This window comes from Micropterus dolomieu, linkage group LG07, assembly GCF_021292245.1.
Source record: "Micropterus dolomieu isolate WLL.071019.BEF.003 ecotype Adirondacks linkage group LG07, ASM2129224v1, whole genome shotgun sequence".
Taxonomy (NCBI): domain Eukaryota; kingdom Metazoa; phylum Chordata; class Actinopteri; order Centrarchiformes; family Centrarchidae; genus Micropterus; species Micropterus dolomieu.
The window spans coordinates 11,297,950-11,315,835 of record NC_060156.1 but is presented as its reverse complement, the minus strand read 5'-3'; the positions used below and the strand labels follow the sequence as shown (position 1 = coordinate 11,315,835).

The following is a 17,886-nucleotide window of genomic DNA, read 5'->3' as shown; positions in this document are numbered from 1 at the left end:
AGGCAGGGAAATATAAAAGGAATTTATTTTATTGTTTGGGTACATTATTGTTCAGTGTACATGCTCACATCTGAAACAAACTTTACGTGCTTGTTAACTCTCCCACCCCGCAGACATCTACACGTCAATACCGATTTATATTCATAGCGGCAAGTGCTATGTAGCTCCACATAGGGGACACAGGAAGTGAAATATAACACCTTCATGCGGCGTCGGAACCGCGTAGGAAATTCACAGCCGCACCGGCAGAGCTCCAGAATATGCAACTCGGCCGAGTCACGCGCGGACGCGCTACAAGTGCGAGGGCCCGCCCAACGCTGCTTGCAGCTTTAATTTTCATATTGAAGCCTGAAACCTTGGCTTGTCTCATGACTCAATAAGTACTGTACTGTAAAATCCAAAATAACACATGATTAACGTCTTGAATTTTGGGGTATGACAGCTGTGTGGGGGGGTAGCATGACTCAACTCGCACATCGTCTTATGGTGCTTTCAGACCAAAAGCGAAGTGAGTGTTTGGGGCGGTGAGTTTACATACAAATTGAATGCAAAGACGCGTAGAGCTGCGATTTCCCGTCGGGCGGCATGAAGTGACGCGAAGGGGGCGGGGCCGGCGACCGGAAGGCAAACCGAAGGAAAAGTCACATGACAATGAGTCGCGATAACCTATCAGTGTTGAGATTGTCCGTACGTCACCGACGGCTTCAGAGCGATGTGTGGAGAGGGCCGGACAGAGGGGGGATTGAAAATCTGCTGGTCGGCTGAGATCTGCTAAACTTGGGGGAGAGGAGCAGGGAGCAGCGCTGCAACCTTTGGACAAATAAACCCCCGTAGTCGGACTGGATTCTGCTCTAACAACTACGCCGTTTACTCGTGGGAGGAGCTCAGAGTTAACTGCTTTTATTAAATTAGCTTTTTACTTTAGTTTTTGGGATTACAACGTTGATTTATCTTCACTGGAGCTTCTCTGCAGCTAAAAAACGGACAAAACTGGACATTACTTGGAGAAAAGAAAGCAAGGAAGTTGAACTACCTGGTGAGTTCAGAAAACATGTGTCTGTAACTTTATTCCAGCTATCATTGTACTTTACTGTGACCAAGTTAGCATAGAATAGCACTGATCGATCCAAACTCCATTCAGAAAACAAACATTTTAGAAGTTGTTGTCCTGCTGTCTTGATGATAGACCTGACAAAGCATGAATTCATATGTCTAACAAATCTGCATCATGTAGTAATGGCCAGTTGCGTTTATTTACGTTATTGCGTTAAAATCGCTTTCTCGCCTTGTGTGTGTGTACACTTGCAGCAAATGTACTCACACGAGGAAAGCGTCGCAAGGAGTAAATTCGTGTTTGGTCTGAATGCCGCATTAGCCCCCCATCAGTCCTCCTCTCTGCCAGCTGCCAGGACATACCGGACTATCAACAGCTGCAGCATGCTAATCGACATACTGTGCAACTCTATAAAAAAAAACAAAAAAAAAAAAAAAAAACACAACAAGCGTGCTAATCAAGTTCTATGACAGACAGCTTGTCGGCTAATTAGGGGTGTGTATTAGGGCTGAACGATTTGGGAAAAAAAATCTAATTGCGATTTTTCTGCCAGATATTGCGATTACAATTCAATTTGCGATTATTTAAAAAAAAAAGAAAAAAGGTTCCGCTAAAGTTCAATATTTACTGAGTAGATGAACCAGCAAGAAATCAGACACAGAACGGCATAGAGAATCCGGTCAATTTTCAAAATAAAACACTGCAGCATGCGTGCAGACTCCTGATCATATATCAACTAAACAATTAAAACAAACAATTAAATTATGTAGCCTACCTAATCATGATAGAAGCACAAAAATCAAGGACAGCTGAACAAATTAACAAAATCTGAACAGGTCAGCAACATTAGGCAGGCAAAACACTTCAGTGTGAGTTGACGCCAGACAAAACCGCGGCACAGCCGCTGCCTGTGTCGGTTCGCCTGACGCCATGATCCCATGTTTTCCTATCCATCTATCTACATATCTATCTCTCTCTGTTTTTGTCTAGTGTAGTTACATGTTTGTGTCTTGTCCTGTAAGTGGATTACTGAGAACTTGAGACACAGCATTTTGTTCATTTGAGTACTCGATATGTGGATGAATGACAAGAAATGAACTTGAACTAGCAGCCAGAAAATGTCCTGCTCAGCTTCCAGACCACAGTTCCAGTAGTTGGAAAATGACAGACTTTAATTAACGGACACACTGACTGACTGAAACATAGCGCTCATGTTTTCCTCTGCTCCACTCGCTTTCACCGTCACCTACTGCCGCCTGTCACGTAGCTGTCCTTTGAAGAATGAGAGAGGACGCCAGCTAAGCACTACCATGCTGCACAGTGTGTGGGTGAAAAACATTAATGTTTGTTGCGCATTGATTTTATTGAACATGTGAAAGTTTAGTAGCAGCAGTCATTCAATCAACAGCTGCCTGTCTGTGCCAAACAGAGAGAACCACACATCTCAGTGTAACAGCGGCACTTCTGCATTTCCAAGTTCCGCCTTTTTCGTTCAGTCAACATTACGTTATCAATTAACCTCTAGATGGACAATTGTGAATCGATTGATAATCACAGTCCACATCGTGACTAAAAGTCAATTATTTTCCACACCCCTACTGCTAATCCAACACTGCTGTTCTGTGTCAGAATGTCAGAATCAGGAATCAAAAAAGCTTTATTGCCAAGTAGATTTACGCATACAAGGAATTTTGATGTATAACAAACATAGTAGGTAGTATGTATGTGGCAGGCAGGCACAACCGATGAATATGCAGTTAAAAGAAAGTTTTTCAAACAGGTGACACATTAGCAACAATGCACAACACAATACCGCGCAGCTTTGGCTTATTCTATCCCCTTAGTAACTTATTTCATGTTGTTAGTACTAAATGGAGGGTTCCCTGAAGCACCTAACAATACTCATCATTCACTTTAAACAGGTGAATCATACAAGAATCCGTGAATAAGTGACTCATTAAACCAGTGATCAAAAATAAAGGTTACAGCCCTGAAAGTACACAGAATCACTCTTAACCACATGTTAGTCAGGGCTTTTCCAATCAGCGTTGCTATAGTTGCAATGTGATGGAAAGGAAACAATACATTTTATTCACCCCACAAAGTCAACTACAAGTAAATCGGAAATATATTAACTTTTACCATATGCATCAGTTTCAAACCACAAAGGTGTTCACAACATCTTCCGAAGTATGGTGTAGCATCATTATGAGAAATGCTGCAGTAGAGTCAGCAGGCGTGATGACTGGGGGCAATACTTTTCAGCATGATGTGTAAAGACATGTCCTAAACACACACCAAAAGATGGTTGCTGCATGCTGCAGACCTCCCAACAAGTAGAGTGATCATGCCCACTCTCATCTACACCAAAGCTGAAAAACTTTGGGTTTTCATGTTTTGTTTGTTTAGGTTTAAATGCAACTGGCAACCCCCATATGAACCAGCTAAACTGATATCCACACACAATTATTTAAATTATCAGACTACATTTTGGCAAACTGTCATGCCATGACTTTAGAGAGAGGTTTGGGTGGAAGATTTTGGAACAACAAATCTGGTTACAAAGCATGTGCTCATTGACATTAATCGTTTTATTTGTTTGTACAGTACCAAGTGTAGTAACAAAAAAAATTCTGAATATGAAAATCCGTCCAGACTGTAGATATGTTTCTTGTTTTTATAGCCATAAAAGAGCATGAGACAGCAGTCCAATAATAAACAACATTAATAAAAAGGTATTATGTAAGATATACTTTTTCTTTCAGTATTGGCGTCACCAACTGCTGTGGACAGTTCTTTTTTATGCTTTCTCACAATAAAATCTCAGACAGACAGGCTGCTTTCCTTTTCTTACTGTGACACAATGAGTCCCATTAGTGGAACTTTTAATGATGAACTCAAACCTAGTGAAGATACAAAACATAACCCAAGTCAAATAAAGAGCACATGTGAACAGTAATGAAATCCAAAAATGAATAACCTACTCTCTGTGGCAATGTTTGCAGACAAATAAAAGAAAAAAAAGACCTTACCAAAAGGGAGACTACAAACCTACTGCATATGTGGGTTTGTATCTGTCTGTCTCAACTTCTCCTCTCTGCCCTAAATGAGCAGTGCCAGGTTTCAACAGACCAACACTGGGGATTTTTCAAGGTCAGCTTAGCTCAGTCAGCCATAAATTATTGAGCTTGAGCAAGCCCTGTGCCTGCCCTGTTTGCGCCACTTCTGACGCCGTCCATTTTCCCTTAGGTTTGCTCGCTGTGAGCATGACAAACAATGTCCAACAATGATGGTGTGACAATTTATTGGTCCATGTTCTTTGCATTTAACCTCTTCAACAGGAGAGTCAGATCACAGGGTCAAATACAGACCAGGAGGGATTTGGCATCTTGGAGGTCTTGCTTCAGAATGGATGCATGCCATCGCAGGATTTAAAATGTTTTTCTTGTTAAAAGATATCCCTTTGCTGTATCAGTACTGTGCAAATACACAAATACGGTGAGATTGTCTAACCTTCTAAATTAGGGTCATTTAACTGCTCCAAAAATATAAAATTAGATAGAATGATAGAATTGATAGAACTGAGGTGAGTCTACAGCAGCCTAAAAGTCAGGTTTACAAGAATCTGGGACAGGTTCATGACCACTGTGAGATTTGTTTCAGACCTCTGATTTGCACACAAACAAGCAGCACAGCCCAAATGCATAGGTAAGCACAAACACACCAATTTTATTTCCTATCTGCCCAAGTATTCATCTAACACATTTGAAACACCCCCCACACATAGAGACACACTACCCAGACACTTTCCCTAGGTAGGAGGATTAACTCTAATACCTGACCGCAGTGAACCAGTCGGCTGTAATCTCCATCCCCGTGCCTCTCTCAATCGTAACAAGAACCAGCCACTCACCAGTGGAACAGACAGCACAGGAATAGAATGGGGGTTATTAATAGCAAATACAGCACTGGAAAATTACCTCTACTAACCACAGTTAAACAGATAGGTAGGCAGACAGGTACAGGCAGAAAGGACTTTTGGTGAGTAAAGGTCACAAATGGGCAGGCAACTGCAGTCGATATGCAAATCAGTAGGGCAGCCCCTAGGACATGTGGGCATACGAACACAAAAAATTACTTCTTTGGGTATGAAAAATGAATACAGCAGGTAATAATACCTCTATATCCTATCTCAAAGAAAGTAAGATATAGAGATAGGTGCACAAAATAGAGGAGAGAAAGAGAGAGTAACAGATTGACTACTCTTTCTCCCTCGTCCTCTCCTCATCTGTCATAGGCCAGGCTTGGGGAACTGAGGCGTACGCACATCCTGGGCTAAAATTAGCTCTGCTGCAGCTGCAGGGCCAGACATGTTGGGATGGGCCCATGTTTTGCGAACACACACACACACGGTTCCACCAAAAAGACAGGGTGAGCCACAACACATAGCAGCACAGGTGAATGCCAACAGCATCCTTCCACCTCCTTCCTCTCTGCACCTCAAACTGAGGAATACAAATGCTTTCAATGCAAATGTTGTGTGTACACTCATCTGCAAACAGGATGAAAACACACGCGTGTTGGCTGTATTGAGGCCCTCCAGAGTGCCCCATATTAACCTCACCTACACATGGCATCACTGGGATGAAGGACAAACGACTTCTCTTGTGGACTAGTGAATCAATGTATATCCTTGATATACTTAATTTATGCATACATGGCCCTAGATGCTACATAAAAGTTCAGCAACCTTAGACCACCCCTTCGAGGCGGACCAGAGGAGTTGTTTGGTCCACATTAGAGTCCAATGTACACACAAACACATACAAACTGCACCAAGGGGTTAAATGCTCCATGGTTCGGTTCAACCGGATTTAACAAGGCTGGTGTGAACCACCCTTATAAAAGCCAACAGCATTTCTTAGATTTTACACATTTAGGTTGTTGTGTCCAACGCCCTTTACTTGTCAGTATCATAATAGACAAGCACTTCTACACACTGCAAGTGTTACAGCTGTACCATCTATACAAGTCATGGCTTTCCTTACAAAAGGAAAAATTACACCAACATACTCTATAGTAGTCACATTTCCAAAGTAGGGTAAGTTCAGTATTCTTATGCTTTTGATGCAATACATAAACTATGTCAATAAGTAAATGTAAATGTTCGCATGGACGGTGTACCACTGTGTAGTTGAGACATACTAAGGAAGGAAATACACAGTTACCAGCTTGTAAGGTACACTTGTCCAATCTAATGCAATTCAATATAACTGTGCTAAAATAAATCCCATTCTCATGAAGGTTATGATGGTCAGTTGTTGACACTGTGTTGCAAAATTCAACACTACGGTAACAGTGTTTCCCACAGGATTTTGTGAGACTATGGTAATTTGTACATTTTAAAGTTAAGTACATTAATTTGGTGCACTTTAAAGCAAAATAAAGAGGCTACATCTATGAAGAACTTTGAACTCTTGTACAATTTTGTGGCCTAGTAAACAATTTGATCATGAACACAGCAAAAAAGTCAACTGATTTATTTAATGTTTTTTCAGCAATCCTAGATCAAAGAATAATTTGTAAATTTTTTCCCTAACATTTTAATTTTACTTTTAATGGACGCATGTAACATGTTGAATATTTTCTGTGAATATAATCCAATTAATCTTTTGTGTTAACACCTTATTTTGAAAAACGGACTTTGTCACATGTGTATCTTCCATCCTCACCCTACATTCAACAAGTGTGAAGCAATCTGATAAATGATATTGTATGTTATACTCGTATTGCGTACAATTAAGATTTAATAGGCTCTCTTCGGGTAAGACTCTCATACTTTAACACTTTGTAAAGAGAGAAAATGACCATAAAGGCTGTAATACCTGTACACTCCAAATTTAGCAGCTAGCTTGATCGTGTTCTCACAAACGAGTGACAGTGGAAACACTCAATGCTGTTCAAACCCTTAGTAACGTTACCATAATTACCTCCAAAGAAAAGTAGTTGTCTCGAGTCGGATGCCCAAGTGTGTGAGCCACGTGAGTTTACAGCAGCGGGGAGCAGCGGCGAACACAGAAGTCTTTAATGTTATTATATATTTGGTTCATTTTGAAACTATGGTGGAACAAATTAAACCGTGGTGGGCCACCATAGTCTCGTTAATTAATGGGAAACTCTGGGCTATTTTCTAAGCCGTGGTTAGTGCTGGTATTTTATTGGATTATAATTCAATCATATTGAAAGGTACTTCTAATATTCTATTCCTCTTATGTAAAAGGGGGTAAACAAACACTACAAACACCTTAATATGCTGTCCTATGTTATGGACAGTATAATAAGGTGTTATTGGCTGCATCCCCAAAGAATACCATAGAGGTTAATCGACAGCTGTCCGGCACAATGTCAACAAAAACTGAACATTATAAGCTTCACAAAGGTAGGATTTACAGCTAGACTATTGTACTTTATAGCATTGGCTTGTACAGGTGTACCTAAACAACAGTGTAACACAATAGCTGTGAGGTGGTGTGCAGGAATGAAAGCTTTTATGAAAGCGTGGACAGTCACAAGTTCACTGACAGTTCAAACTACAGACATATGACCACTAATCCAGCAGTATTTGGCAAGGCTGCTGACAGCATGTGCATGGTGTGTGCGTTTGTGAGTATGGGGGGCAACAAAGCATTTTACTTTACTCCAGAGAAACAGAGGAGGAAAATGCTGTTCTGCTATAAGCTGCTCAGCAGTCCGCCTACAATAGGCCACCTTGAGCTTTCGTGACATGCCAAGATCACTGCACAGGCCACATGCCTGAGACCAAAGCCTGCATGACCAAAGGCTCAACAAGGGTGAAAACAGAGGAGAGTGGGTTTATTACTATACTGCTGCCTCAGATGCTGGGGGGGGGGGCTACAAAACTGCTGAATACCTAGAAAATCAAGCCAGAGAACTTGGCCTCTCAACTTCCTCCCACCCCAGAGACTCATAATAGTTGTTAAATCAAATAGTTTCCTACAGTATAATAAAAACAATAATGTGGGCTACATTTTGGCTCCATCTATCCCACTGCAGCAGACGCAAAGAAATTACACTAGCTGGACAATAAAAGAGTTTGGCTAGCAGTGGTGGCCAAGTTAATAAGCATTAGCCATCAAGTCATTGCCAATGAAACACTCAGTAGTTCCAAGTATTTTTAGGACTTGATGAATTGCGCAATGCAAACTGCTTCTTCTAGGCTTTACAATTTTCAAAATACTCCATCCCCTTATTCTCAAACATTGCTCAGTTCACCGGCAGCATTAGCAGCTAGGCCTTACTAAATGTAAGGGGACACGTTTGGTAAACAGGTGCCTCACTCTCCAGTAAACATCTCTCACAGCTGGCTTCAGAAAAAGCCCCCACTTTCCTTCCACATCTTTTCCATCATACCACAACAACAAATAACTGGCAATAATTCAAAGGCTCCTGGAATCAACCAGGCTTTGGCACCTGTTCAACTTCAGACAGGCACCGAGTCGTGACCAGCGAGCTGAGCAGGAGAGCAGAGAGCCGATCGACAAGGAGGTAAAGCCCAGCAGAGAGCAGTGACTCTGAGAGGATGATGACCTATTATCTTGGCTTAAGCAACCCGTCCATGCTGCCATATGAATGGTGCAGAGCTTGCGTTTCCCCTCGAAGCACACATATACACACTGACACCCAATAAAACAGCAGAAAAGTTCAGCTGCCTTTCAATCTCATGCAAATTGTCTTCAGGTCAACAGCAAGATATGTAATTTCCTTTTGTTCGTGAGGTCCCATTAGCGTGTCCAATGAGCCTACCTGGGTCAAACTGCTTGCACAGCTGTAACCTTTGGTGTGGAACAACTCAAGAGGTTCCCAGTGTGCAAAACCTGTGTGATGTTCAACTATCCTAGGCATTCAGACCTCTGGGGCACTACTGCAGAGCAGCATGGTTGGTCATTTATCAGGCAAAAATGTCACAGGATCCAGTTTCATACCCGAGGCTTAGCTGATAGTTTAATAGTTTGAGGTTTGGTACTTTAGGTTCAGAAACAGGGCTGGTCAACATGTTGAATCAATTTCATTCATTAGAAATTTTGCACTATTTGTAAAATGTCTACATTGTGAATATCAGAGTTATTACAACATGCACTAAAAGGGTTACTTTTAGTGCATGTTGATGATAGCTGGCAACTTCAGCTGTCTTGAGGGACAACCGGTAAACTGTGACATGAATAGTTTCAGTCGCAGTTTACAGCACTGTCATGACTCCAGGAGGCTAATCTGGTAGTGAATTTACAGGGTCGCAGGTCGTACCTGCTCTAGTCAGCAACTGGTCGTACTGCACAGCAGAACGATGACAAAGCCTCTCACCACTTCCATGGGAACAAGCCATTTCCCCGTCACACGTCTAGCAAACCAACGCCTCGATGATGGCGGCAGAGTTTAGCAGTATAGGCCACTTTCCAAATTACAGATTAAAGATTTGAGATACAGTGATATGTGGCAGAGATGTATCCATCCTTTTCTACACATTTCAATCGTGGAAATGTTCTGCTTTCTGGCCTATTTATGGATGTGTTACTTTAGAATGTTATGATTTGATAGCACACGTGTTGACAGTGGAGGTCACCTGACTGCTGGATTACAGAGCACACTACCAGGAAGCAGGCACAGGTGGATTGAGTGTCCTAAGTTCATTCACTGTTTGCACTTCGATTGAGGAGGTTCCCTTTGCCCCTGAGTGCGTTGAGGGAGCAGTTTATAGCAAGTTATGTTTACTTTGTCATTGTAAAGTTGGACATCTAATCTCTGATCTGTAAAGTAGGGGTGTATTGATGTGCTGATGTGACTCAGAGTTGTTTATTCATTTCTGTATTCAAGACAATGTGATTGAAGTTAAGTTTGTAATATACTTTCTTTCAATTGTGGAAATCAAACTACTCAACTTTACTCTGAAAGAAAATAAATGCTTTCAAATGTAACCTGCTTCTCATCCTGAGCTTGTATCAATTAAATCATGTCCGGACCACTCTTATAAAACACATGTAACATGTTGATGTATCTATGTTTTCAAATTGTAAAATTCTGTAAAACGGAATCATTACACAGTGACTAAATCCTGTAACTTAAGTAACACAACTAGAGCTGCAGCGATGTGTCAATTAGCTGATTGAGAGAAAATGAATCAGCAAATATTTCATGAACTGATTAAACATTTTCACGCAAAAACAAGCAAACAATCGTTTTCTTTCTCTTTCTTCCATATGATCTAAACTGATTATAATTAAAATAAATAAAATCTGCAGATTAATAGTTAATGAAAAAAAAAAAAAAGTTAGCTGCAGTCCTAAATGCAAGTCTCCCTCCTGACGTGCACTGCCTTTTGCAGAACGGTCTGTATGACAATGCCATTTGCTTGGGCTATACGCCATGTGATTTTCCAAACCTTGCTGCAATCAATTTAGAAAGCACTGTTTCATTTACAAACAAGAGAGTACACACGTCATGCTGCTCCACCCCTTTGGAGCCCCAAGAGGAACAGTATGAACTCGTGTTTGGCTCACAGAGAGACATACCTTACATCACGGAGACAGTAAACACAGCCAGACCTCATACCTGACAGTGCAGTGAGTCAGCAGCACCACAGCTCTCTCTGCATGCCAATCACATATCCAGCTGATCAGCTCGCAACACAACTAGAGAAACTCTGCTGGAGTTATAAGTACATCAAGAAGAGATTTGGATGCTGAATGACAAAGAAAAACACCATAAGCAATTTTATGAAATGCTGGATATCCAAGCTCTCTAGGGGATGCACTGTGAGGTTTCCCGTTTGCTTGGCCTCAAGGAGACAACAACAATGGCAATTCATGTTTTCTCTACTGGAAGAAGAGGAGAAGGGCAGGGGGCTGGCTGCCTGTGTGATCCTCTGGCTCTGTGGGAGTGAGTACAGTGGAAAATAGTCCCTACTACTAATCCATGGCAGGCTAATTACGGCTTTGATCCCTTAGGCGTGTGTATCATCACAGGTGGGAGGGAGGCAACACACTCACTCTGGGGCTCAAAACAGTTACGTTTAGATTTGTGTTGGTTTAGAGCTGTCTCAATAAGCTGCAGATAATCTGCTGCAGATGAGTGGCCAACAAACAACAGTGTTGTGCATTATTAGTCAACTCAAATACAGACACAAAGTTAAGAGTTGACCTCAGCTTCTGGTGAACACCCTTTGAAAACCATTAGGCAAGCTTACAGTTTGATTCAGCACATGGGCCTATAACTACAGTATACCATTTGATAGGTGACTTCACCAGCTCCACAATGACACATTTTAGGGCCTTCTGCTCATCAAACAGCAGCTGGATAAGTTTTGTTACACTAAGCCATAGAAGATACTCAACTCCTGGAGACAGAGAAACAGATTAAGTGGATAAATGGAGTTTCTGTCTAAAATAGGCCACAGCTCTGATGACAGCCCAGTCCCAAAACACATAGTGGCAGAGATACAGCAAAGAAGGAGGAGAGAGGAGGACTATGATGACTGAGGATGAGCAGCAGATGGCATGGAATTATCTGGATCTTCAGCTCTACATCTTTACCCATGACGCCATTGTTTGAGGGGTAGTTTACATATCACGACCAATATCACTCCAAGCAGCATTCATTTTATTTACTAGTGTCAGCGTTAACAACAGTAGTGTGTCAACATGAAAAAAGAGAGGAATGAGTTAGTGCTATTAAAGGAGTGTTGTTTGGCTGCGGGAAACTTCAAGCACTGAACTAAATGGTACATTTATTTTGTCTCACCCTCCACGCTACACACAGGACATGTATACAAAAATAACAGAAACAAGAACATCTACACTTACTAATATACATATATTGTGGGAATGTGGTGTGGAATATGGTATGGTAATCTTCAACACCAGCATAGCAAAAAGCTCCATGAAATGACATGTAACCACATGCTCATGTAAACCACTATTCTGTCCAATCACAGTTTATTAAAACAGCACTGGGGGGAAGCCTTCAACCAAGTGGTGTAGAATTGAAAACAAGGTAGGACTTATCTTAAACACTGTAGCTAGCCATCGTATTATCTGAGTGGCTCTGTTCGTTACCTGCTAACTAACGTTAACGTCAGCTAACGGCTGTTTCAGCGCTGCCACGAAGCCTGAACCTGTACGTCAACGTTAGCTAACGTTGCCTTAGCTTGTCGTTGGCGTGCCTGCTCTAGTCAGCAACTGCTAGACGTCCTCGTCTTTATTTCTCACCAGTCGTGACCAGGCCGGAACGGCTGTCTGCCCGGCTCCAAAGCCGAAGCCTCTGCTCTGTGGTCCTCAGCTAACTTAAAGACAGCTAACACTTGTGCCAGCCCGCGGACGATGAAGCCTCTTCCTGCCGCGGGTTTAGGTCCACATCAACACAACAGTGCTGATGATGTTCCAAGTCACCAGCAGCCCTTGACTGCGACTACCTGGAAACCCCTGAATGTTTTGCCAGCTACCAGGTAACGTTAATGAAATACTCACCCGGACTGAAGCTGGTTGTGGCAATGTCACGCGGTGACTGTGTCAGGGAAGAAGCCGTGGTGTCGCCCAGGTCGAGTATCTTTCCTCCAAATGCTCCCTCTCCACAGTGAGCAGCACCTCCGTATGAGCTCTGTACACTGCAACGGTGCTGCTGAGCCACAGCACCACAGGATTGGCCAGACGGAGCGGAACTCAGTGCGCTTTGCTAAGCAAAAAAGATCCGGCGACCTGCAGGGGGAGCAGCAGTGGTGCTTTCAATGCTGTGGGAAAATTCCCCATCGTGTTTTGAGTGCATTTTTACATCAACGTTAAACTACTGTAACTTACCCTTGTTGATAACCTGAACTAACCGATGTCACTGCATGTATGCAGGGTGTTTAAGTTGGCAGCAGTAGATATCCTGCACCAAAGCAGATCAATAACAAAAAATAAGAAAAAAAGTCAAACTATATGAACAATAAATTCTGCAAAATGCAAATATTTAAATCCTTCTTTTTGATGGTCATATAAACCTATTCTTATATTGCCTCCCTGTTAGAAAGATAAAGTGCAAAAAGTGGCCCTAGTTAATCTAACGTTAATTTATGTTGCTACAATATTTGAATAATAAATATATTGCAATAAACCGTGCAGTAAAATAAATTACAATGAACCGTGCAAACATAGTTTTATTACAGAGCCATTTTTGATTTGTTAATAAAGACTAACGTGTCAGAAAAAACTCTAAAATCTTATTATATAAACCTATTTTACTCCAGTGTTTTTAAATATTATTAATGTTAATAATTCGTGTTATATTTCAACATATGCTATTTTGTGGCTTATAAATTAACTAATGGCTTTATTTAAAAAAGCATTAATAAGAACAAATAATTAGGTTGCCAGGTTGTGACAAATCCCACTGGCTGGTGTTTAGTCTTTCTATTTGGTGATAATACAGCTCAAAATGTTATTAATTCAAAATGCTTCTCGCTCTCCATCACAGTTGTAGTTCTGTTAATAAGTCATTAATAAAGATTTGACTCCATCAAGTCTGCAGTTTTAAAGGTTAATAATTGTCTATACGGATTTGCATGTGCATTTCCTGTTGTCATGAAGACGGTCCTGCTTTCACTTTCACTTTAGTTAGGCCAACAGTATTTTTGTGCAGTTGGATCAACCGAGAAGAAATCGATCATTTTTATGCGCCTATTACGTCATCAAAGGTGTTGATATTTCTTAGTCAGGGACTCGGGGTCACACTGCTCGAAGGAGGTGATTTCCCACAGCCTACATTTATGTCGTGCGTCATACTTTCTGCGTGGTCATTTCAATTCCTCTTTAGTTTGTTCCTCTGCTGTCAGATTTCGACATTATAGCCTACGGTAGGTTCATTCAGTAATCTTCTCACTTATTGGTACATTCTTTACGTGATTGTATGTTTATATAGAGCCTAACAGTTTTTAATCGTATCCGGTTTGAAGGTGTGTAGGACTTAATTGCTAGTTAACGTCTGCAGCGATCGCGCTACCTCAAACAAAGTCCATGGCTCTTCCAGACCATTGTCAGCTTCAGGTGATTAATGAAATATCAGAGGCTCTCTGCAGTGGTGAACGCAGGATTCTCCTCTACCTGTGTGAAATCCTGGACACAGACAACAGTGTGGGTTGTCTAAAAGCGACGCTGGAATCTAAAGCGATGTGCTACGAGAGGTGGGACCTGTTCCTGGCAGAGCTGATATTGGCGTTGAGACGTTATGATATCCTAAAGAAAGTGTGGAAAACCAGCAGGGAGCAGTTTGAGAGAACTCTGAAAGTCGGGCCGGTTCTGCCAAAATTCAGGTAAAGTGCAATTAACATAAGACGTCTTTTTAAGAAGTCAAATTAGCAGTGGGAGGATGTAACTAATTACATTTATGAGCGCAGTACTTAAGTGCAGTTTAGAATGTACATGAGTATTTCCATTTTATGTTACTTCATACTCCACTCCTCTTCATTTTAAAGCTTTATTTACTATTTAATGTGCAGATTCAGAATAATAATAATAACAAATAAACTAACAAAACTATTATGATGGATTTTTCATAATCCAATAATATTATATAGATTAATCATAATCCTTGATTCTGCAATACTTTCACTTTCAGTTACTTACCTACACCCCTTCTACACTGTGGTATTGTTACTTTTACAATACAAGCTAACACACTTGTGGATCTTAGAGTAATTGTGTTTTTTTTCCTTTCTGCAGAGTGTTGATGGTTAATATAGGTGAGGAAATGGCCAATGACGATCTGGACAGTCTGAAATTCTTGTTAAGCAAAATATTACTCCGTGAGAAGATGGAAAAGGCACAGGTGAGAAAGATCACTGACATTTTGTTTTGTTTTCACTTACTCAGTCAAAGATTTTTGTGTGCGTGGGAGGGGAATTTTGGTGTCATCTCACTTGACACAGAAATGTCAGAGTAAGTATTTGTTCTGCATCTGTTTTATTCATTCTGACTCCCCCTTGCTCACCTTCTGTGACAGAATTTCCTGGATGTGATCATAGAACTTGAGAAGCTGGATAAAGTTTCACCTGAAAGAGTTGACATTCTAGAGAAAAAATTGCGAGACATTGGCAGGGTCGACCTAGCCAAAAAAGTGACTGCTTACAAGATGTCAGGTGAGACTGTATTTTATCTTCACCTTTTAATACCGAATGGCTTCAGTTTGTGAGTGAGTTTGTAACGTTTTCACATGAAGTGTGACATGTTGACAGTTTCGTCTAACAAGAAACTGCTGAAAATGGGAACTGAAAATTAATGAATGATTTATTTTGTGTGTCATACCACTGAATGATTTACTACACGGGATAATACCAAATATGAACACAGGATGCAGCTGACTGGTTCCAAAAAAATACATAATAGCTCCAAATCACATACTCGTAGTTTCATAGTTTCTATACCAAAGAAAATAGAGTAAAACAAAATAAAATAAAAGCCAACATTAAAAAATTCACTTCATTTTCTGTTTCATTTAACTCACAACACTGACAAAGCAGACCATGTTCATGAATACCAGCATAACGCCTAGTTTACAGATGCAGTGGTAAGATGACACATATCTTTTTCAGTAGGGCAGATTCATTTGTACATACTTTTCACTACTAAACTCTGTATTTATTAAGCCATATGTTTTTTACTTTAATCAACTAAAAACCAAACCTTAATCAAACCAATATTAACGCTTTCGTTCAAAATGTACGCATCTTCTGACCATACGTTTTGAGGCTTGATAGAGTTTAGTGTATTAGTGTATGTGGAGATACTGAATGTCTATAAATGTATTTAGAACACAAAGAAAGAAAGTTTAGATCATAGCGCTGCATGGCACAGAAAACATGGAGTTAGATCCTGAGCAAGCAACTTCACATCTACATTGATATGCATGCATTTTTTTTTTTTTTTAAAAGCCAGTCTAAAAGGACAATTAACCCATTTACTGTATTTTTACTCACTAAAAAACACATTGATTCATATGAACAAACAGGTAGAAAATAAATGACAAAGTATTCTAGATGATCCTTTATTACTTACCATACATTTACTTGTATTTCTGTCTGTGTAGAACTTTTCACAGTTACATCTGAACTACATATATCTCAACAGCAGAGGTGCAGAGCTCCTGTGAGTATGACAGAGTAAAAAAGTTAACATCAGCTGCATTGTTTTACTCTCATGAAACTAATATTTTGGAAAAACATCTTCTCCTTAGCATCTGCTGAGCCCTTCAAATAGTTCCCACCCTCTACTGCAAACAAGACGAGGACAGTCCTTCCACAGTGGTAAGACTGGCAACATATTAGTACACTGAAGTAACTTAGCTACCCAGTGAAAACAGTTGGAAAGCCCCAGGCCGTGTTTCACTTTGGTATTTACATTCCTGTATTGCCCTTTGTCATCAGAAAACATACCAGCACCTGTTTACAGAGAGCAGACTTATCAGGTAAGATTTTCACTCACTGTTTAACAGTGGAGGAAGGAATATTCAGGTCCTTTGCTTAAGTAAACGTTGCAATACATTCAAAAACTTACTTAAATAAATTGTTGTGCTAATTTTAACTAGGCTATATCCCTTTGGGTAGTTTTATCTACAGCAATGCATTATATTCTTTGAGATATCAAATGTTTGTAGCGTTGCTGTTCTGTGAGAACCACATATCTCTAAAAAGTAAACTTTTCATGAGCTCAGAAGAACAGCCCTGTTTGCAGCTTTGTAACAATGCATTTCCCCGCTAATCCAAGAGGGGGGTTAAATTGTTTATTTAGCTTAAGAAGTAGGAGGGTTTTCTCAACGCATAAAGGAACACTCGATCATTCAAAATCACCAAATCTGGAGATACATGGTTTTCACTGGACAGGAAATTAAAGCTGTCATACAAACATGGAGAGCAATAAAAATAAAAATATTTACCTGGAAAGGAGAAGAAGTATAAAGTTGCATAAAATGGAAATACTCAAGTAAAGTACAAGTACTTATAATTTGTTCTTAAGAACAGTACTTTAGTTAATGTACTTAGTTACATTCTACCACTGCTATTGAAGCACCCCGTCCCCCTATAATTTTGACTGTGTTAAATTAGTGAAGTGCATTTATGATTTATTCTTTGCTTGTTCCTTTGCCTTACAGAGTCCGTTAGATTGCTACAAATTTAACAGTAATCCCAGAGGAGTTTGTTTAATCATTGACTGCGTGGGTAATGATGGAGGTAAGACACAAAACAGTCCGGTGGCGTAAGAACTATTGAGTTCCATTACTTAAACACAAGTACCAATACCAAAATAAAAATTTTAAATATTCCATTACAAGTGAAAGTCCTGCATTTAAAATCCTACTAAAAGTACAAAAGTTTCACCAGGAAAATGTACTTTAAGAATAAAAAGTGATATGACTTGTTGTGTAGAAGAATAGCTATTGACAGGCATATTATATTATAGATTGTTTATACTGATGCATCAATGTGTAAGCAGTATTTTACTGCTGTAGCTGGTTGAGGTGGGGCTAGTTTCAACTATTTTATATACAGTTAGGTAGTTCAGTCTAGTGGTTTCCAACTAAACTATGGGTTAGGCCCCCTCCAAAGGGTCACATGATAAAGCTTAGAAGTATAAAGTAGCAGAAAATGGAAATACTGGAAATGTTACAGTACTTATGTAAAGTAAATAAAATAAATAGTGTTTGATTTTAATCGGAGCCGAAACAATAAGTCACGTTAGTTCATTAGACTAGTTGATTGATAGAAAATGAATCTGCAACAACTTTTGTTGATT

At 40.2% G+C, this 17,886-nt stretch overlaps 2 protein-coding genes across 8 annotated transcripts in view; one reads left to right on the top strand and one right to left on the bottom strand.

The window, feature by feature from the left end:
• The window catches only part of LOC123973358 (protein FAM126B-like), a 62,453-nt gene extending 49,633 nt beyond the window's left edge, over positions 1-12,820 (bottom strand). For 2 of the 7 annotated variants that reach the window (XR_006825605.1, XM_046053300.1), the window contains exon 1: positions 12,592-12,820. The gene's annotated coding sequence lies outside the window, so the exon portion shown is untranslated. The other 5 variants (XM_046053306.1, XM_046053304.1, XM_046053305.1 and 2 more) reach the window with 5 other exon arrangements.
• Positions 12,821-13,493: 673 nt separating this feature from the next.
• LOC123973359 (CASP8 and FADD-like apoptosis regulator) overlaps positions 13,494-17,886 on the top strand; it is a 7,296-nt gene continuing 2,903 nt past the window's right edge. Inside the window, exons 1-8 of the mRNA XM_046053307.1 lie at positions 13,494-13,955; positions 14,055-14,411; positions 14,821-14,926; positions 15,101-15,236; positions 16,184-16,242; positions 16,331-16,400; positions 16,521-16,561; positions 17,246-17,324. Coding sequence (XP_045909263.1) covers positions 14,116-14,411; positions 14,821-14,926; positions 15,101-15,236; positions 16,184-16,242; positions 16,331-16,400; positions 16,521-16,561; positions 17,246-17,324 — 787 coding nt within the window. The 5' untranslated portion in view covers positions 13,494-13,955; positions 14,055-14,115. The remainder of the gene's footprint in view (positions 13,956-14,054; positions 14,412-14,820; positions 14,927-15,100; positions 15,237-16,183; positions 16,243-16,330; positions 16,401-16,520; positions 16,562-17,245; positions 17,325-17,886) is intronic.